Source organism: Centruroides sculpturatus, unplaced genomic scaffold (assembly GCF_000671375.1).
Source record: "Centruroides sculpturatus isolate CEXI.00-Female unplaced genomic scaffold, Cexi_2.0 scaffold221, whole genome shotgun sequence".
Lineage (NCBI taxonomy): Eukaryota > Metazoa > Arthropoda > Arachnida > Scorpiones > Buthidae > Centruroides > Centruroides sculpturatus.
The window spans coordinates 120,343-142,652 of NW_019384612.1; the positions used below are offsets into that span (position 1 = coordinate 120,343).

The window sequence follows — 22,310 nt, forward strand, 5'->3', positions numbered from 1 at the left end:
TTAAGGCATTTAACTTTCCTGTTGGATTAGTTCAATGTCATTTGTTACAAGACTGCTTTCCATAAATATTTTTTGTCATATTTACTACATAATTCTGGACATATATATATATCAGGCACAGATTTTTAAATTATTTATTTTAACTGTATGGCACAAAATAATATTAATACTTTGTGAAAAATAACTGATATGAGAAATTGGATATATAACCATTTATTCCTGCATTAAAAATGCAAGTTTATGCTATTTCCCTAATTTTTGTTTAATTAAAATATTTTCCTTGTGAGGACATTGTATACAATTTTGTCAAATGGAGTTTGCATCATGATGAGAAAAAAAATCTTGGTTCTTGGAGAATAGTACATCTGGTTCTGATGCAAATGATGATGATGGTAAAGAATCTCTTGATGTGTCAGCTGTGATGACAGCTCAGCTCAGCTCAGCGAAAGAGCGAGGAACATGTGAGGTTGCTGCACACTGTAGGAAGATGGACTACTACTGTGTTAGTTAAACATATTTTTACCAGCTTGTTGAAGATTCATATTTTGTTGTATCTTCTTGGTTCTTTATGCTGAACACTGTTTCTCATGATGAAGACATCAAAAGAATGTTTAAGAATAAAACTAATACTTTATGAACTATCAATACACCTGTTGCTGAAAAATGTTTATTAAACAAAACACAAACGTTTTCAGCATAATACATCTTCAGGTTTAACTGAATTTGAACACCTTTTCAAAAATTTAACATTTTAATGATGGAACATCCAAACATTTTTGGATGTTAAATTTTTGAAAAGGTGTTCAAATTCAGTTAAACCTGAAGATGTATTATGCTGAAAACGTTTGTGTTTTGTTTAATAAATATTTCTTGGCAATAGAAAGGTGTACTGATAGTTTATCAAAACTTAATGAAGTATTCTTAACTAACCAAACATCAAACAGAACAAATCTGAAAACCGAATCTGTGGGTGAAGGATGAAGTAATGGAAACTTGGAGAAGGCTCCAATAACAAGGCAGGTCTTGCAATCAGCCAAGATTTTCCACAAATGATATAAGGAAAGAATTATGAAACAGAGGATGAAATAGCTTTATTAGAAACATCAGCATTCTCAAAAATTTCAGATTACATTCTGGGCTTGGAGGTAAGAAAATGAAAGAAGGGATGGAAATGGATTGAGAAACCATCTAAGTAATTCATCCTGGCAATTTTTCCTGGATAGTTTCTGGTTCAGATACCATTTCCAATCCCTGTTCCATTTCTGTCCACAATATAATGTTTTTGTATTATCATGTCTTATGAAATCAATATGATTTGTTAAAAAACAAAACGAAGGATTCTGAATACTGGATGATATAAATAATTGTGTAATCAGTTATTTATAATCATTTTACTACTTAGTTGTAAAATTACATGATATAAAACTGATAACATTTAACAACGTCAGGTAAATTTATCGATTTTTGAGAATTAAATATTTTTACGGATGATTTGTAAAATTCATCACTGAAAAATTTTATTATATATTTAAATCATTATTGGAATTAACTGAATTATTTCAAAAGTTATTTAATCCTATTTAAATTTGTAATTTGCTACTTTAGGAGGAATATTGACAAATAAAGCAAAGTTCGAAGATAAACTTCCAAGTAGTCAGCACACCCATATACGTCACCCTTCGGAAGATTTCGTTCTCGGGGCGGAAGGATTAGCAAAATTACAGTCCGGCACTAATAAAGTAGAAACAACAGATAAGACGGAAGAAAAGGGAGGAAAAAGCGAATACGGAACGGAAGAAAAAGTCGCGGAAAGTTCTCATTCGGATCCCATTTCAAGAGAAGACAAATCTGTTTCGGAAAAAATTGATGCCCATTCGGATACTGTCATAAAACCCAATGAAAGTCGTAGTAATTCACTTCCGACGCCAGCTATGAGTGTTCCGTCAACAGATCGTAAAGGATCGGGCGATAGAACGATGAACGAAGGCAGCCCATCTATTACCAGTCTGTTGGATCCTGCTAAATTTACCCTGGACGATTCATCCCCAGGTAAAAGGAGAATCACTAAAGATAGCTTCAATACCAAATCGAATTCTCTGGACTGTCAGGATCCCAGTGATCCTCTCAGCCAATTGGATCCACTGTGGTCTTTAAAAAAGACATAGACTATCTATTTGGCTATGGAGAAGAAAAGAAATTCCTCGAAATGCTTAAATGTTGATTCATTAATTTATAAAATAAATTTTATATTTCCTTCTAAACAAAGACATTTTGTATTATATTGTTAAAGCACGTATTTTGTCTATATTAAAAGCTTTTCTCTGTTTTTATAATTGTCGCAATAATTAACTGGAAATACGTTAATCGTCGAAAATATACTATTTTGGATTCAAGAATCCCTAGATAAGGAGTTTTTTAAACATTTCTACCGATAAAATATATAGGAAGTGGCTTTTTTGCAGCGTGGGCGACTTTTAGAAATTGAATCACCTCCCGCTATTCAAACATTCCGATTTGATTGATGTATTTACATTAAGAAATATCTATTCAATCATTTTTTGAGAGTATAATTAAATATATTTATCTGTAGATAATAAATTTCTTAATTTTGTAAGAAATTAATATCTTAACGCTTGTAAGACTTCTNCAGGGGAGTAATAGCGAAGTAAGTAAGAGCCAATGTGTAAACGTCGTTTAATGTAAACTCTGTCTCTGCAATCGGCCGATACAGTTTCAATACACATTGCTCATGCGGTGATGCATGGCATGGGGTCCAATACCTTCTGAAGTTAAAAAAACACGCACTACCACTCATTGCTCAATTATTGATACATCCATGATTGAAAGTTGGATGGAGTATCTGCTTGACATGCTAAACAAATGCAACTTGTTTGTAGTTTCATATGACAGCAGCATCACTTGACACTGCAGTATAAGTCTACAGTGTTTCCATCTACATTTCAAATGGAGAATGATTTGCTACATGCATTCTGTGCTTTGATATATCCATTGGTTGCATTTCATTTGAATGATCCTCAAGTCAAATGCTGTTTTATTTTGTCGATGTGCAGTGTCATACTGTAAGAGACATAAGGGTCAGATCTATAATAATTCAATTTATTATGCAAGTGTGACAATGCATTAGTCATACTTGCAATAAGATCAGTGGTCATTCTGGATAAACCTAAGAAAATTTGTATTTAGTTTGATAAAAGAGACAGTTATCAAATCATCTTTGTTTATCCAAATCCACTTCATTATTTGGTGGATGGTCAATTCAGGACAAAGCCATTCTTGTTCCAAAGGGAGAAAATTATGCACAAATTAATGAGCTTGTTATTAGAGTAATTCCTGACAAAGTGTCCAGAATTTACCACCTTAAACACAGCATACAAATAAATTTAGTAATCCATTTTTGTGGTAGGTGTTGGGATGTGAATATGTTTCATGCTCCAAATAACTTTTTCTGTTTATACTACTGGCTTTCTACTTTTACTGATAAAATAATTTATATACATTTAGCCTAAATATGTTAAGTGATGCAGAAAAATAATTTGCCTGACACTGTTTTGTAGTTTATAAATATTTATAGTACAGAATTGAAATTATATTATTTGATTATTTTAACTCTGATATATATGATACATTATTTTTAAGAAAGCATGTCATAACTGGTTTAGATGTCTTTTTAATCATTTCATTCACAGTTAAACAATATATAGAAAACTAGCTTACCCGTCGCGCATTGCTGCGATCTCAGAAGAAAGGAAATTTAAGCAAACTCGTTATGACAAAATTCAATTTACATTTTATAATTTTTATTAAAACTTATTATTATTACATTATTATTTTGAGTCGATATTAAAATTTGAAAAGGGGGGGATACCTAGATCGGTAAAATACGCAAATTTCCTCCTACAACTTCGGTTGTTGTTTGGGGTACAGTTGAGGTTTTAACGAGGTTCGAGCGAATACATAATTAGCAAAAAATAAAGTTGAAATAAAGTGATTAAACAAAAATTATTACAAATATCATAAATAACAGTTCACAAATGCATATATAGAGATATTTTTTGAAGGGGGAAATGGTCTTCACAATTTGAAATCGATCGAACACACTGTGCTCGAATGCTCGTGTAAATGCGCGCCATCTATCGTAGGATGGCAATCGTACTATGCCACAAACCTTCGCCGGAGTATATTAAGCAACTTCCCAAAGTTTCACGGCAATCGGATAAACGGTGTGGTAATGCATGAAGGACACACACACACACACAGAGACATACATTCATTTTTATATATATAGATTATGTAATTTAATTTCAGCATATTCAGTTCTTTTGTGTCCTGTAATTAATAAGTGTTTCAAATTTCTGTTTAGTTTGATTTTTTACTTAATATTATCATTCTTTTACTATCGATGTAAATTTGTGTGTTTAAACTGTTTATTGAATTCTTTAATGTTTCAGTTTTTTAGGCTAATATTCTTGGATCTTTATTACTTTGGATATATTAGACTCTAGAAAAACTCAATTAATGGAAGGTTGTAATTTTTGAAGTTTATTGAATCTGTTTATTATATAAAAGATTTCAAGGAAGATATTACAAAAAAGTAGATTAAAATAATGTTTGTGAAACTTATGCTGTTTTATAAGTTTTATTTTCATCAAACATGTTTATATTTATACTCTATGATATCTGTTAATATAAACATGTATAAACCCAATTAAAAGATTCTGGAAGAAAAGAATAAGTCCAAGTTAATAATTAAATTTAATTATCAAGAGATTCCCAATTCTTCTATCTAGACTAAATTACTTGATATTGAATTAGTAACTACCTTAATGAGTTAAAATTGATTTATGAAAAAAAAATTTTATATAATTGAAAGTATTGAATGAATTTTTTAACAATCATTTTGAAAACAGTAATAACTATTTTTGATATGTTTCTTTTATTATTAATTAAAGCAATATTTTATCTATATATGGTTTTTGTGTTATACTTCAATTGCAAGTAGATTATTTCCTTTTTTCTGATAATATACTATTTATTGGCATATAAAAATAATTTTACTTAACAATATTCCTCTCAGATATACTGTACTGTTAAAACATAATACTTGACAAGATGATGATGATTCTGTTACTTCATAAACCCCTTATTCTGGATTATCTTTCTTATTAATCTACTTTGACTTCAAATTTTCTTTTCTTTCTCAAACTGAAAATCAGAAAAACTTTTCCATTGCACAACTAAGTAGGTACAAAAATTTAGGTCAGATTTTACTTGTTAGTTTGCTTGAATTTTATAGAAAAATCAAAAATGTTTTAAGTTTGAATCAAGTTGAGACATTTTCAGCGGCACATTTTGATGCTAGGCAGAATTGGTCTGGGTTGTGTTCTACCTTGTTGTGATGTCCATGTTGACCTTGACCAAGTGTTCTGTTTCCTTTGTTCGTCAGCAAAGATTAACTGAGAAACTGATCCAGGCAAATAATTTACTTTATTTGAATCGGACACGTGATATTTACAATAGTGTCGAGATATAATACAAATCCAAGATCATCACTGCTGTTGACTCCAAAAGGTTAACCCACAATAGTCTGAGTCAGACTGAACTGGTTCAGACGATTGAGTTATGCATTTACCCATTTTTCAAAAAATATTATACTATAATAATTTTGTGAAATTTAATCATTAAAAGTAATATTTGTTGTAATAAAATAAAATATATTTATTTAAAATGAAATTTCTCAACAGAATATTACTCAAAGCAGTGTACCATTCATAGTGACACAGTCTCCACTTCCTTCTACATATGTTGATTTTTGGTCAATGATTTGGGAACAACAGACAGAAATTGTGGTTTGCTTGTTGAGTAATACCGAAGTAATTAATTTATTTAAATCTTTTTCATAATTTATGGCTTTTATCAAAATTATTTATATTTTTTATATAATTCCCTCAGTTGAAATCACAAATTTACTGGCCTGTGGAGAGAGGTAATCAAATAAATCATGGGCCATTTACTCTTTCATTACAAAGTACAAAAGAAAAACAAACCTATGTGGAAAGCATTCTCAGTATTATTCATAATGAAGTAAGTTATTTATTAGAAATAAATAAATATTACTATTAGAATTTAGATTTGAAAGAAAGATTTTTTTTACAGACGAGAATGTCTCGAGTTGTGATTCATTTGCAATTTACTGCCTTTCCCATTAAGTATGTCTTCAAATTATACTATTATTAATTTAAAAAGAGATAAAATAATTAAATACATTATATTTTTATTTTCTTTTTAGTGGTGTTCCTGCTAGTCCCTCTCATTTACTTCAGTTTATTGCTGAAGTTCACAACTACCATCGACAACAACGAAATTTAGCAAGACCTGTTGTTGTTCATTGTAGGTATGTTCATAAAATAACAAAAATGTTTCATTTTATTTCATTATTTCTTATTAAATTAAAGCTAAAATGTAAATTCTTACATTGTTTTATAAAATTTCTAGTGGAGGTATAGGAAGGAGTGGAGCATTTTGTCTGTTATCAGCATCCATTAAAGAAATGGCTTGTGGTCGAACACCATTTGACATTTCTCAAATTGCTGCAAGAATGAGTCAACAACGAAAATTTCTCATTCAAGAAAAAGACCATTTAAAGTTCTGTTATGATGCAGTTCTGTATCATGCTCAGGACATTTTAATGAAACGTAAGAAACAATTTTAATTTGATTTAATTAAAAATAAATACTTTGCCAGAAGTTTTGTGGCATGTAAAGAAAAGATAACAACTTCACTTTAAATATCTTTTGAAGAATTAAAACCATAATTTTGATTTAGTATTTTAACAATAGATCATATTATAAATAATACTTTACTCAGATTATATTATATTGTAAAAAATAATAATAATTTTCTTAACTGTAGTAAATCTAGCAGATTTTTATGAATTTTACGCTGATACATTTTGTAAACTGTAGTTTTCATTAGTAATACTATAGTTTTTTATAGCAAGATTTCACAGAGTTAACTCTAAAATTCAGTACATGCAAATATTGTTAGGAAGAATAGTAGGTAAGGAATTTGGCATAAAAATTTATTTAATTACAGTCATTGATTAAAAATCTTATTTGGATGAACATAATGATTATAACTTCAATTTTTTGTTAGTTTTCTTTGAAGAATTTTTTTAATGTCATTATGTCAGTGCTTTCCTTCTTTATAATTATGTGAGACAAGCAGGGGTAAGGGGTTAATTAATCCCTCCTGACCACTTAATCTGCACAGGCTGGTAAAACTCGGTCTCAGAGTCGTTGGATGGCTAGGTGGGCAAAAAGTGAGAATGGGGAGTGCGTCGGTAAGCCGGCACTCAACGAAAGGAGACAGGTTTAACAAATAAACACAACATTCATTGAATAACTAATCTAAGTTACAGGAGGCAAAAAATAATACTAAGGTTAAATGCAGTTATGCCATAATATTTACATAACATGGTCAACTAATCTCTTAACTATGTCGCTGACCTAATTTCTAGTTCAAGAGAGAGAGGGCTTTTACAAATTCTAAATCCCTAAATACCTCTCTGCGAAATGGAGAGTTGGCACATCGTCTTGGTATCTTCTAACCAGTGTCTTCTCCCTGTGGCTGGATTGGATCCACTGTATGGAGGTGAGGGAGTCAAAATGACACTATTACCAAGTATAACTTCCTATGACGAAATCGCCCTGAGCTTCCGGGGCTTGAGCTTTTATTCGCTTCTTGTGGGAAAAGAGTCACATGATCGTTTGTTATAACAATTACATGGGAAAGTTGACACATAGGTGTCAAGAAAGCACTGTTAATCTCAACATATGACGATGACCTCCAATATAATTCTCACCAGGAGCGTTTTTTTCTATTGGAGTTGTTTACATTTCTTTTTTTCCCAACTACTGCATTAAATTTGTGATTTCCCAATTATTTAAAATTTTATTCATGTAACAAAAGGCTGGATTATATTAAAGATATGCCTTATGATTAATACTTTAAATTAGAAATTATTTTTATCAATGTAGAAATGAGGAGTGTGCCTTATTTGTTGTTGGTGTGAATTTCAATTGACTTTTACTATGGGTTATCCAGTTTTGGTTGGAGTATATGACTTAAAAGTAATGTCTTTATACCTGATTTTTTCTACTAATGATAGACTCTTCTTTAGACAAAGCTAGACCATTTTGGTCTGATCTTTATTTAAAGAACACAAGATTAAAAAATAAGTGAATTTTCATATTTAGAATATTAACTGTACCACTAATGCAGAGTTCAATTTATTTATGATTTTCAAAACTTTAATTTTGATTCATTACAAAATATTAAATTTCTTGGTAATAATTAATTATTATGCCTTTGTGTCATTTATCTTGTATACTAGTACAATATCAATTAACAGGACTTAGTTTCTGCATCAATAAGTCCTGTTATTATACTAGTATACAAGATAGCATGCTAAATTCATAATCAAGAATTTAAAAATTTATGCTTTGTCTGTTTGGAGAATAGAGGGGAAAATGCAGTGAGTAATATGAAGAATCGAATCATTCAAACACTTGAATCAGCTTATCATATATGGTATCAAGATATAAATTTATTCCCATCATCTACTGTTTATCTTGAATGATATTTAAATAAATGAGTTTAACAACAGTAAAATTTTGATTATGTATTTTCTAATTACATCATTAACAAGTCATATTCTCTCCTGTAATATTTATGTTAAGGCATTTAACTTTCCTGTTGGATTAGTTCAATGTCATTTGTTACAAGACTGCTTTCCATAAATATTTTTTGTCATATTTACTACATAATTCTGGACATATATATATATCAGGCACAGATTTTTAAATTATTTATTTTAACTGTATGGCACAAAATAATATTAATACTTTGTGAAAAATAACTGATATGAGAAATTGGATATATAACCATTTATTCCTGCATTAAAAATGCAAGTTTATGCTATTTCCCTAATTTTTGTTTAATTAAAATATTTTCCTTGTGAGGACATTGTATACAATTTTGTCAAATGGAGTTTGCATCATGATGAGAAAAAAAATCTTGGTTCTTGGAGAATAGTACATCTGGTTCTGATGCAAATGATGATGATGGTAAAGAATCTCTTGATGTGTCAGCTGTGATGACAGCTCAGCTCAGCTCAGCGAAAGAGCGAGGAACATGTGAGGTTGCTGCACACTGTAGGAAGATGGACTACTACTGTGTTAGTTAAACATATTTTTACCAGCTTGTTGAAGATTCATATTTTGTTGTATCTTCTTGGTTCTTTATGCTGAACACTGTTTCTCATGATGAAGACATCAAAAGAATGTTTAAGAATAAAACTAATACTTTATGAACTATCAATACACCTGTTGCTGAAAAATGTTTATTAAACAAAACACAAACGTTTTCAGCATAATACATCTTCAGGTTTAACTGAATTTGAACACCTTTTCAAAAATTTAACATTTTAATGATGGAACATCCAAACATTTTTGGATGTTAAATTTTTGAAAAGGTGTTCAAATTCAGTTAAACCTGAAGATGTATTATGCTGAAAACGTTTGTGTTTTGTTTAATAAATATTTCTTGGCAATAGAAAGGTGTACTGATAGTTTATCAAAACTTAATGAAGTATTCTTAACTAACCAAACATCAAACAGAACAAATCTGAAAACCGAATCTGTGGGTGAAGGATGAAGTAATGGAAACTTGGAGAAGGCTCCAATAACAAGGCAGGTCTTGCAATCAGCCAAGATTTTCCACAAATGATATAAGGAAAGAATTATGAAACAGAGGATGAATTAGCTTTATTAGAAACATCAGCATTCTCAAAAATTTCAGATTACATTCTGGGCTTGGAGGTAAGAAAATGAAAGAAGGGATGGAAATGGATTGAGAAACCATCTAAGTAATTCATCCTGGCAATTTTTCCTGGATAGTTTCTGGTTCAGATACCATTTCCAATCCCTGTTCCATTTCTGTCCACAATATAATGTTTTTGTATTATCATGTCTTATGAAATCAATATGATTTGTTAAAAAACAAAACGAAGGATTCTGAATACTGGATGATATAAATAATTGTGTAATCAGTTATTTATAATCATTTTACTACTTAGTTGTAAAATTACATGATATAAAACTGATAACATTTAACAACGTCAGGTAAATTTATCGATTTTTGAGAATTAAATATTTTTACGGATGATTTGTAAAATTCATCACTGAAAAATTTTATTATATATTTAAATCATTATTGGAATTAACTGAATTATTTCAAAAGTTATTTAATCCTATTTAAATTTGTAATTTGCTACTTTAGGAGGAATATTGACAAATAAAGCAAAGTTCGAAGATAAACTTCCAAGTAGTCAGCACACCCATATACGTCACCCTTCGGAAGATTTCGTTCTCGGGGCGGAAGGATTAGCAAAATTACAGTCCGGCACTAATAAAGTAGAAACAACAGATAAGACGGAAGAAAAGGGAGGAAAAAGCGAATACGGAACGGAAGAAAAAGTCGCGGAAAGTTCTCATTCGGATCCCATTTCAAGAGAAGACAAATCTGTTTCGGAAAAAATTGATGCCCATTCGGATACTGTCATAAAACCCAATGAAAGTCGTAGTAATTCACTTCCGACGCCAGCTATGAGTGTTCCGTCAACAGATCGTAAAGGATCGGGCGATAGAACGATGAACGAAGGCAGCCCATCTATTACCAGTCTGTTGGATCCTGCTAAATTTACCCTGGACGATTCATCCCCAGGTAAAAGGAGAATCACTAAAGATAGCTTCAATACCAAATCGAATTCTCTGGACTGTCAGGATCCCAGTGATCCTCTCAGCCAATTGGATCCACTGTGGTCTTTAAAAAAGACATAGACTATCTATTTGGCTATGGAGAAGAAAAGAAATTCCTCGAAATGCTTAAATGTTGATTCATTAATTTATAAAATAAATTTTATATTTCCTTCTAAACAAAGACATTTTGTATTATATTGTTAAAGCACGTATTTTGTCTATATTAAAAGCTTTTCTCTGTTTTTATAATTGTCGCAATAATTAACTGGAAATACGTTAATCGTCGAAAATATACTATTTTGGATTCAAGAATCCCTAGATAAGGAGTTTTTTAAACATTTCTACCGATAAAATATATAGGAAGTGGCTTTTTTGCAGCGTGGGCGACTTTTAGAAATTGAATCACCTCCCGCTATTCAAACATTCCGATTTGATTGATGTATTTACATTAAGAAATATCTATTCAATCATTTTTTGAGAGTATAATTAAATATATTTATCTGTAGATAATAAATTTCTTAATTTTGTAAGAAATTAATATCTTAACGCTTGTAAGACTTTTGTATTTATGTACAAAATTAATTATATTATATATCACAGTATTTATAAAATGTATAAGTATTGGCTGTATTGAAAGAATAATCATTTATTAAATGAGAAATGTATAATAGTTTTTTTTTTCTTAATGTCCTTTTTCAGTTATGTATGCAATAAATAACATTTATTTTTAATAAAAGCAAATATTGAATCGTCGTCATCTATAAAAGTAATCGCAAAGCCATTTTAAACGGGTTTGCTAATATTAAAATTGTAAATATTCCTGAATAAAAATTTGCAATTTATTGTGACATAATTAAAAATTGTAGCCCGGCATCGTGACTAATTTAAAATACATGCTCTCCACCTCAAATTACTATTGTGGTGTCTTATAGAATATCGTTCTAGATATCGATGAAAGTCGCACCAAACGACAATAAAATCGACGAAGTTTAAATAAACATTTCCTATACTTTTCGATCACAGTATTAGTTAATATTTCACAATGCAATATAACTAAGCTGTTTTGTATTACTAGACAAAGTTAAGAGTTTGTTGCTTGTTAATTTAAATTTACTACTACAGACACTCCTCATTTAACGATAGAGTTCCGTTCCTTCACTAAATCGTTAAGCAAATTGCTCGATAAACGAGGAGCTTAATGTTTCTCGATAAATATATGGAAACCTTGGGGGCAGAAGGCCCCGATTAACTATATAAGAACTGATGCAAACCAGAAGTCATGTTATTTTAATTCAAAATTTTTCCCCTGTAAGGTGTTATATAAATATTTTGTAAAAATGAGCGAATAATTGCTTTTATGTGATACCGTAAAAACACTGGTGAAACCAGGTTGAAAAAGTAAACCTCAGCAAAAACAACATAAGTAAAGGAAAGTTGTTGCATAAGCATATTGGAAGTAGATTTGGCAGTAAAACAACGTGTGAATGAAGTGCACATTATACAGACTACAACTACAAGAAATTTTGAATGAAGCAATATCGCCATGATGGAAGGATGATAGGAAAAATAAACATCGGCACAGAAAGAGACTTCCAGCTTTACTTTGTGCCTTAATTAATTAAAACCGTTGCACGTACTGTACATTAATTTGGCTGAACGTTAGAACATCTTAAACAGTACCGGTGAAAGAAGTTTGGGGCATTGAGTTTATGAGTTACTAAAGGGAGATGAGATGAAATCGGGGAGGGAGCGAATGTCTAGGTTTCCTGGTAGTTAATTAAAAAAATAATTTTTTTTATCATTTTACAGTAAGAATTCGTAAAACATTAAATATTCAAAACTTACATTTATGAATTTCTATATATTTTGTTGACATTTGAAATAACTAATAAAAAAAAATAGACAAAAAAATCATTAAAATTGACAACGGTCAAAGCCGTGACTTTTTCTTACTACATCTATACCAAACTTGAAAGACTTTTATAATCTTTTGATTTTGTTTTATCTAATAAACTGCTTTTATTTGTAAATTTTCGTCCGAATGGCAATTATTAAGTTTCTGAAGACAAATAAATGGTGGTTCCTTTTTGGACAGACTATCTCGTGTTCCAGGCTACACACTTTCTTGGCGACTGACCTTTCTTTTTAGGCTACTGGTCGCCAGAAGTTCAAGTCCTTTTAAAAAAAACAAAAAATATATCCAATTAATTAAAATTACAAGAATTTCTGGTGACATACAGACTTCTTTCTCGCTTCCATCCATACCTTTTTGGGCTTTTTCGGCTTTTATCTACTGGAAAATGTAGATTTAAAAAAGTTGCCCCCTCGTGACGATATTGTAAAACTTTCATTTGTAAATTTTCGTCCGAATGGCAATGTTCTGGCGATCAGTAGCCTAAAAAGAAAGGTCAGTGGCCAAGAAAGTGTGTAGTCTGGAACACGAGATAAATGGTAGTTTCTTTTTGGACAAACTTTATTTGTCTTCAGAAACTAAATAAACTGCTTATTTATTTCAAATGTATACGTTAATGTGAGTTTGCACACGTTGTCGTATTTCTGTCACCGTCATTACAAGTAAGGAAAGGTGGGGAAAGATGAGAATGTTAAAGTTTGAAAAGTCATAAGATGAGAACGATATTTTTTTTCTCAGCAACTACATTATTTGATAATATATAATACAAAATTTAATTTTTGAAAAACGTTTTTAAAAACAAGAAAATTTAATATTTTAAAATTACGTGTAAATGCGCCATCTTGCCCCACCCATGGGGTAAGATGGGGATATTATTTTTATATACAAGGAGGACAAATTAAAATGGTTAAACTGTTGTTTTCTTCAATATTGGCACAAGAACAGTGTGCCCATTTATTACAGCGGCTACATTTAGCCCAAGTCTCTGTAGATGCAGAGTATAACCCTCCACAATAGAGGCATTCTGTCATTTGTTAGGCCTATTCCTGCTGATGCTTGTAACTTTTGATTTTGCGGAATTCTTTCGGTAAACAAAGACCGTTTTCCTGGGGTGCCGAAACTGCTGTTGATTGTTTTTGTTGTTCCATCAGATGCTACTTGTACGGTGTATCTGTTAGGATTTTTGTTTTCCCTCTCCTCCTGCTATTTTCGATTTTTTTTTCTTGGTTTCAACGTTGGAATTGGCATTATTTCTATGGGGGAGACTTGAGTAAAAACTGAATGAGTAGGTTTACTTGTGCTGGTGTAATCAGTGACCGTTTTTGCACCCAGATTAGGCATATCTACGCCTTCGTGGTTTTGGTTGCCTCAAAACGAGCATCCTGGTGTGTCCTCTCTGCTGAAGGAGCCTGTTTGTCGTCTTTGCAGCTATAATGTCTGCCTCCGAAAATACTTCTGGATTCACTGGCCATATTCCCGTCTTTTTGAAGCCATTTATGGCTGTGGGCATTGTTGCAGCTCTAAGGAAAGCATTTCCAAAGAGTTCCGCTATCTGGAAAACGCCTACTACCCGTCCTGGGTTGCAACGTAGCCATTTCGTCACCTCTTAGTCATAATAGGTACTCAAAGGCTTCACGAAAGCCACATCCAATGGTTGCAAACGATGTGCAGTGAGGAGGGAAACACAATAATATAACGCCATGATCTCGAGCAGCATAGTTAATGAGCTCAATGCTTTTTGTGTGCGTAGAACGTTCATCTAAAAACGACAGGCCTTTCTTTTGAGGCTCGTGAAAGCTTTACAAATCGTTTAAACCACGAAATAAAAATGTCACCCCGCGTCCACCCACTTGGATGACACTCTGCTCAAGTCTCAGGTGCGGCACCATTCAGCAATTCTTGCTTGATGCGAAGTCGAGGGTAAACAAACATTGGCGGTAGATATGTAAGCAAACTTCAACTGTTACTGTCTGCCCCCTTTCAGCAGAAGTTAAGGCACCTACTTGCCGTCTCCCCTTCACGGATATAATCCTTCCTCTGGGCATGGGCACGCACAAAATTCCTGTTTCATCGCAGTTGTATGTGCGTTCTGGAGTTAATTTATGTTTATCAACTACAGATGATAACAGTTAAAAAAACGCTGTAACTGCCACCTTAGAGGATATCCATAAATTACGTAAGGGCGATTTCGGCCATTCTAGACCCCCACCTATCCGTGTAAGAAACCGTAATATTTTCTTTGATCCCCTCCCCTTCCCTATCTTATGTAATATTTAGGCATGATTTTTTAGAAAAATTTTAACAAAAAAAATTTTTTATGAAACCCTAAATGAATTCGAATGAACAATTTATTTTAAGAATTTTATTTTTTTAATTATTAAAAAACTTTTTAAAATTATCATCATCATTAATCATTGTCATAATATTCATTTTTAGATTAATTTTCACAAAAGGACGCAAAAAACTTTGACAGATGGACAAACTAGTGCATATGTAAACAGAAACGTCACACAAAATAAAAGAGAATAGAAACCACATTCCGCCATATTAATTACATCTTGGATAAGGTCAATAAAATAAACTACATGCTTCTAAAATGTGCTAGGTGCACCTGGGGAATAAATCATAAAGCTTGTAAAACTCTATATAATGGGGCAATACAATCAATACTACTTTATGCGGCCTCTAGCTGCGATCATTTAACTAGTAAAAATTCAGTAGCAAGTAAATTACTCTCTCTTCAAAGACAGTTTGCCATCATAATTTCGAAGTGCTGCAGAACTGTTTCTACTAATGCCTCTGATACTAGCAAAGCTCCTTCCTTTGCCACTGTGTATTGTAGAAAAGGTTTTAGTCTAAATTACTACATCAGAACTACAAACATCAAGGCTCAACAACAGTCTCTACTCCTATCTACGGTTCTTCATATGCTACCACATTGCAATTACCTTACTATCTGTGATCATAACTCTGTAAACAAGGTTATCCCCAGGGTACATTTGGTGTCATCTGCTTCCTCCATGGATAACAATGTAGACATTAATATCTACACAGATGGTCTAAAAGCTCCCTTCGTATTGGCTCAAGTATCTATATCTTCCTCCAAACATATTTTGCCCAAAATGTGTTAGAAGGTACAGACACTTCCCGCATATCTCTATCTATCAAGCTGAAGATGATGCTGACTACTAAGCTGTTTAGTAGGCCACTTCACTACCAAACAAAACTGTCTATCAACATTTACAGTGTTTCTGTCTGTCCTAAAAGCTCTATTAAATCCCAATTGCAATAGCAATAAAATCACATATATCCAGCAACTTATTAAAAATCTTGTAAATAAGATAACTTCTATATATTTTCCTGGCTATACTGGCATACTTAGAAATGAAAAAAGTGGGGTGTGACTGTGTCGGGGACACGACCGTGTATTTTACGTAAATACGTGCACATTAACGGGTAATATTTTCTTTGGGCATATTATATGTATATCATAATCATTCCTTAACAGTAAGAAGTCCTTCGGATCTCCATGCATTTTACGTTCCCGGCACCGCTTTACTCTACCATATGGTGTTTTATGGGTATCACTGGATTGCTCTCGAGAAGCCCTTTCCAATCGTAAATGATTTCTATATTTTGATTTGGCTTTTCGACAAGTATAGGCCGACATTGTATTTTCTTAATTTTTAACTTTAACACCATATATATTCGCCATAACTATTCCACACTAACGTTTTGTATACGCAATCGATAAATATTGAGGAGAGCTGTAAATTGAAACAAACGAGCGTAGCTTCTCCGAGTCAAAATGTACACTAAACGGAAAGTATGTGACGCGGCGAAACGACCTCAAAATGTCGGCGCTTCCCTCTCGGCCGCGTGCGATTCGTCACAGTCCTCACTCAACGTAATGAATTCTTTGATCCTCTATCGAGTGGTGTAATTAAATTTTGGATGTAGATGATAGATATGTAACTCCAATGCCAAACTGTATCCCTCGATTTTATCATCATCATTTTTCTAAATTGCCTCCCACTACGGAAACAAATTTGAAGACGTATTCCCGTCAAAAGCCGACTTTGAGGCTAAGTAGTCAGCTGCAAAGAACATTGATTCGGACTACACTCGCATCCCTCTCTCACGTAGCAGCCTTAAAAATTATATTCATGACAACGCTATGCAAAAGTGGAACCAACAATGGTCGAGCAGTAAAACTGATAGAATAACAAGACTTTATTTTCCTAGTGTCGAATGCAGATTCTCATCACCACTTACTTCTTAGAGATTTAACATTTGCTACTGCTCAACTACAGTAAAGCGTCGTTTATCCGAAAGAATTCCAGTCGCCAAATTTAAATTTTCGCTAGTGCTGTGGCGCTGCAATCTTTGGCTATATCTTGGGCTACTCCAATATTTGTTTTTGTTGGTGTGTGTGTTTTAGCTGGCAGCTTGGCACTTTTGTGTGGTGTTTTTCTGAGTACTGTGTGTGATGCTGAATCGAACGTTTTTGATACTAGATCGACTTCTAAAGTATATATTTTTTGGTTTTTATATTTTCCAATATATTTATTTTGTTTGTACAAAATAAAAATTTTTAATGATACAATAGCCACGATTATTATTTTAAAAAGTTTACGTTAGGCTTAACATCGACGAAAATTCAACGCGAAGCGACACGCAACGGAGAAAAATTTCAACACGGGATAGGTTAATATATTTTTCGTACATAATCGGTTATCCGAAAAATAAGTTATCCGAACCACCCCATTCCCCAATTGATTCGGATAAACGACGCTCTACTGTACTTACTTAGCATGATAATTTTAGAAGCTACCAGGCGATGTATAACCGGGCAGAAACTGCCTCTCGCTTTTGCTCTAGAGCAGTGTTTCTCAACCTCTAACGAATCGTCGCCCCCTTCACTACAAAATTCCGATGCCGAGAGACAAGACTAACGCCAAATTCGTACTTCATTGAATAGACTAGTGATTAGTATAATGTTATTTGTTTAACTAGAATACCTATTTATTAATGGAACATTAATTAACGATAAACGTATCGAAGCAAAATTGCAATAAATATTAATCATAAAACACATCGAAGCTCGGAGAAAAAAATTAATAAATAAATATAAAAGTTTGACTTACTCGTATATACTGTACTGTACTTTACCAGACGATGACGTTACTTCGCGCATGCTCAGTTTTCGTTATTTTGTAAGCAGACGATATTTTTTTCCCGTGGAAAAAAAAAAATATTTTTATTTCGATTGTTGTCTCACATTTTATTTCTTCTTAAGATGGTATTTAAATTTTAAAAATGTTTTCATAAATAAAATAAAACGAGATTTTTAAATAATGTTTGCACGCGCGGTTTCATCGATATCGAAAATTATCGCGCCTCAAATTTTCTTTATTGTTTAAATATTTTCTAAATTGTTTCTTAAGTAACACGTGTAACAATGCGAACTTGGGCAAGATGGTAGGGCAAGACGGTGTACCCCATCTTGCCCAACGCCCCAACTTTTCATACTGACTGCAAACACGGGTCAACTTTATTTCAAAACTAAACAATTTCAGTCTTAAAGGTTAGTTCGAATATCATAATATCTTCATCTAAAAAGGTAATGTAAAAGTTCACAATGATGCTTACTTTGTAGAAACTTTGCAGCGGGCGTAAAATTAGATGAAGTATTGCCGAAATGTGAAAAACTGTCTTACTTCCTAACAAAGAGAGCGATTCGGACGTTCTCTCGTCCCGTGAGCCCTTTTGAGGTTGACATTTAGTTTCCCAAATAACAGCTAGATGAAAGCGCGTTAACTACGAATAAACAGATGTTCGTCTTACCCCATGGCCCCCATCTTGCACCACTTTCCCCTACTGGGCATTTAATCATTGCTTTCAATGTATTTAGGAAAAGTAAGGTTGCCGGCGAGGGTGGAAATGTCAAGAGGGTCGAGGGGTAGCGAAGGATCTTAAATGCACCGAGACAGACTCTACGGTTCCAAGAAATCGTTTATTTTACACGAAAGAACCTTACAAGATTTCCGCCATCTTGGGAGTTCAAAGTCGGCAACGGCCTCTAGGTCTTCCTCTCCTTTCCAAGATAGTCCCAAATGAAGTGTGTTCCTGATTCGCGAATGACAGTTCCCTCGACGACTCCGGGACCACGCGGTCGACTTCCTATGATGGAAAGATGTCGATCCGAAGACGATAGACGGAAACGAAGATGGGCACGAGACACACACAACTCGGAACTTTAGGGAGAAGCCGTCGAATCCTTGAATTCCCGGGTTTTTATTAATTTCCGTCTTCGATCGCCCATTCCGATTGGTAGCTTTTCCTCGTTTCGCTTTCTAAGTGGTTGATCACTCGTTTCTATGTGTAACGAAATATCAGCTTAGATCGCGGGATAATCAAAACCGATGTTTAATTCGATCCCCAATCGAAGATGGTTGATCTTAGGACTTACATTCTTCTATTGTTTAAAAGTTCGCCTAGCAATTATCATAACAAACCTTGTGTTTTTTTTTTTCCTAAAAAGAATAATTTTAGTGAAGGTTCGGATCTGTCCAGAGCTTGACAAAAAGTCAAATGTAAACAAAACATATGCATTAATTACTGTAAAACACCTTTTCTACTCTTTACTATGAGATTCTTTTTGGAGACAACTGCAGCTTTTCTCTTCGATGAACATTGGATGCTTTTCCATCTAAATTTCCGAATAGTCCATCCTATCTGAGTATTAAAGTGCCGGGCCAACCAGAGGCCAAACGGTCTTCGTTCCCTGAACACTAGGAGTTCGGGTCGTGGTTCGCGCTTCACATGGTTCCGGGTTTTCACCACGTCTGTAACGCCTAAATAGGGGCCAGTTTCCCTTTAAAAAAGACCTCCCGGAAGGAATCCCCTAGGCAGATCGCCCAAGTGTCGCGTTGCCATAACTAAAACCAAACCGGTTAAATTTTAGATACGTATACTGTCATGGCGGCGGTCCCGACTGTTCGTACAAAAGATTGATTCCTCCCGAGGGAAGCCGCCGGCAGGCCGCCTTGTGTCAAACGTCACTAATTATTGATTCACGGTAGTTCTTGAACACACGTATCAATAACTAGTGTGAAGTGCCGCCATAACAGTATACATATCTAAAATTTAACTATAAAAGATAGTGCCTAAATGACTAAAAATCAAAAGATTAAACGATTGAAAAATAAAATGCCTTCTACCGTTTTCACATTGTAGCGGATCCCAAACGTTCGAAGCGCAACTGCTATGTACTACCTGTCATAGTAATGGTGGGTTAAAATGTATACCTGTAACTAAAACAGCCGCTCTTCCGGTCGCCATTTTGAAAGCTACTTACTATTGCGCGATGACAAAAATACCGATAGCGAATTTTACATTTGTTAATGTTACCGATAATTATTTGTAATTGTAAGATTTAGGATTAAAATGTACTTAGGTCACCCCAATGACCGATGTTTTGGAATCGCATTCTAACCTAACCTATTCTAATAAATTAATAATTTCCCCCTTCATATATTTTTTTTATTATTTTACATCTTACATTAGTAATTTTGGTAATTTATTAGACTAGGTTGGGTTAAGTTAGAACGTAATTCCGAAATATAGCCCTTTTGGGTTAACTTTGTACACCTTCAATGAATATCTAAAATGTATGAAAAATACTCACGGTTTAGATTGTTTCATTCTTTTTTACGACGTCTTTTCACACCATTATTAGATTGCGTTGCATCCTTGGACGTAGACCTATTTTCCCCAGTTGTAACCGTAGTATCACCTTTATTTGTGGGTTTTTACCTTTCCCTTTTTTTTCTGTCTTTTTATTATTAGAAATTGGGGCAGCAGGAACACTCTCCTGTTCTTTCCATTTTGGAATCCGACCCAAACCCGGATATATCCAACCTAAATGTTTGAAATCGTTCTCCTGGTGTTTTCGTTTACCAGTTTAATAACCATTGTGCACAGAAATCATCGTAACCAAACGTAAATAGTTAGTCCAATCAACACAGGTCTTTCTAGAAATGCCAACAGCAATCGCAGTGTTGGTTAGAGAACACAGTAAGTGCCAAATAAATGAAATTATTGCACCCCATGAAATATTACAAATAAGCAAATAAAATTACGTATAATACGAATATAATTCAATTACATATAAACTTGTCCGCCAAACAAACAAACTACGACCGGTCGAAGATTAAAAATTTGCATAAATTCAAAACATCACATTTCACAATAGAACGCATAAATTTACATAATTCAAAACACGATACTTGCCAGCTCCCTCTATCGACAATTATTCGTTCAACAGCCCGATTCGAGATTACCGGAAGAGCGGCCATTTTACTTACCTAGATATACATTAACCATATATTTTTTTAAAATTATATCCTTTTTGTAAGAATTATATTTAGTTTATTTTATTACATTATTCATTAAAACTTTTCTTAATTTTTATTTAATTAATAAAGTTGGATTTTTAAAAAAGAATATGGCCGCAATAAACACGAATTTGAATATATAAACGTTTGAATTGTATGTTTGTTTTTATATTTGTACTTTGGTTACACGCTGAATGATGTTATTAAAGTGGAGACATTTTCAAATATTAACGTTAGGGATGTTCTTTTAATTGTTTTGAGTTTCTTTTTTAAAAAAAAAAGCCACCAAAAAATAACTTCATGGCGAATCTCCCACGTTAAACAGGGAAGCTATTTTAGAAGGAACTTTTCTATAGTTAAAAGTGCTGTATAATTAAGAGAAGAAAATTAATAATAATAATAATAATAATAATAAAACTGTAAGAGGATTTAATTATGATTACATTACGTCACCGTCGTTGGTCCCGTTTGATTTCTTCTTCTGCACTCGCATGTTGTATGATTTCTAAAGGTTAGAGTGGTCGTTTTCTGTACAATCGAATCGAATACCATTGAAAATTCATAAAATTCCAATTGTATTTCTTCCATCTTCTCGGCAACGCAATGATCCGAGTCCAAGCTGCAGCATCCTGAATCGTCGGAACATCGATATAAAATGGTACATTTTGGACGATATTTAACATTTTCCCTTCGTAATTCTTCCGGTAATTCACTCCAGACGTTGACGACTTTAGGCAATGGATATTTACACCTTCCAAATTTATCCATTCGAATAAGATGTTCGCTTAATCTCAATGAACTTTCTGATGTTTCCATAAGTTCGAGGAGAAAGAAAATATGCATAATCATTGTTGTAATCATAGCTCATAGTAGCAAAAAGTTTCTGATGATGAAATCAAGAGAGAAAAGTCTTTTTAAAGTAGATTACCCTTGTAAAGTCTAAATTCTCATTGGTGGAGATTCATTATATTTCCAAGTAGTCACTACTGGTCTGTCTAGTTTTGGCTCTCGTATGTTGCTTCTGGCCAGTTTTTATGAATAACAGACAGCACTAAACAGTGGACATCATAATGTCCGCACACGAAGGAATTTTAAATTGACCTTGACAACAAACCTAACTAATTTCGTTTTTTAAAAATTTAAATCTCTATAAAGATTTAT

At 33.0% G+C, this 22,310-nt stretch overlaps 2 protein-coding genes across 2 annotated transcripts in view; one reads left to right on the plus strand and one right to left on the minus strand.

Moving 5' to 3' along the window:
• Positions 1-11,593, plus strand: part of LOC111625266 (tyrosine-protein phosphatase non-receptor type 23-like) — a 94,966-nt gene extending 83,373 nt beyond the window's left edge. Inside the window, exons 24-30 of the mRNA XM_023368368.1 lie at positions 1,606-2,163; positions 5,752-5,891; positions 5,971-6,102; positions 6,175-6,227; positions 6,308-6,412; positions 6,514-6,713; positions 10,360-11,593. Coding sequence (XP_023224136.1) covers positions 1,606-2,163; positions 5,752-5,891; positions 5,971-6,102; positions 6,175-6,227; positions 6,308-6,412; positions 6,514-6,713; positions 10,360-10,919 — 1,748 coding nt within the window. The 3' untranslated portion in view covers positions 10,920-11,593. The remainder of the gene's footprint in view (positions 1-1,605; positions 2,164-5,751; positions 5,892-5,970; positions 6,103-6,174; positions 6,228-6,307; positions 6,413-6,513; positions 6,714-10,359) is intronic.
• Positions 11,594-21,441: 9,848 nt separating this feature from the next.
• On the minus strand, positions 21,442-22,256 carry LOC111625265 (snake venom vascular endothelial growth factor toxin barietin-like). The gene has a single exon (XM_023368367.1). The coding sequence runs from the start codon at positions 22,008-22,010 to the stop codon at positions 21,594-21,596; it is 417 nt and encodes a 138-aa protein (XP_023224135.1). The 5' UTR covers positions 22,011-22,256; the 3' UTR covers positions 21,442-21,593.
• Positions 22,257-22,310: the final 54 nt, after the last annotated feature.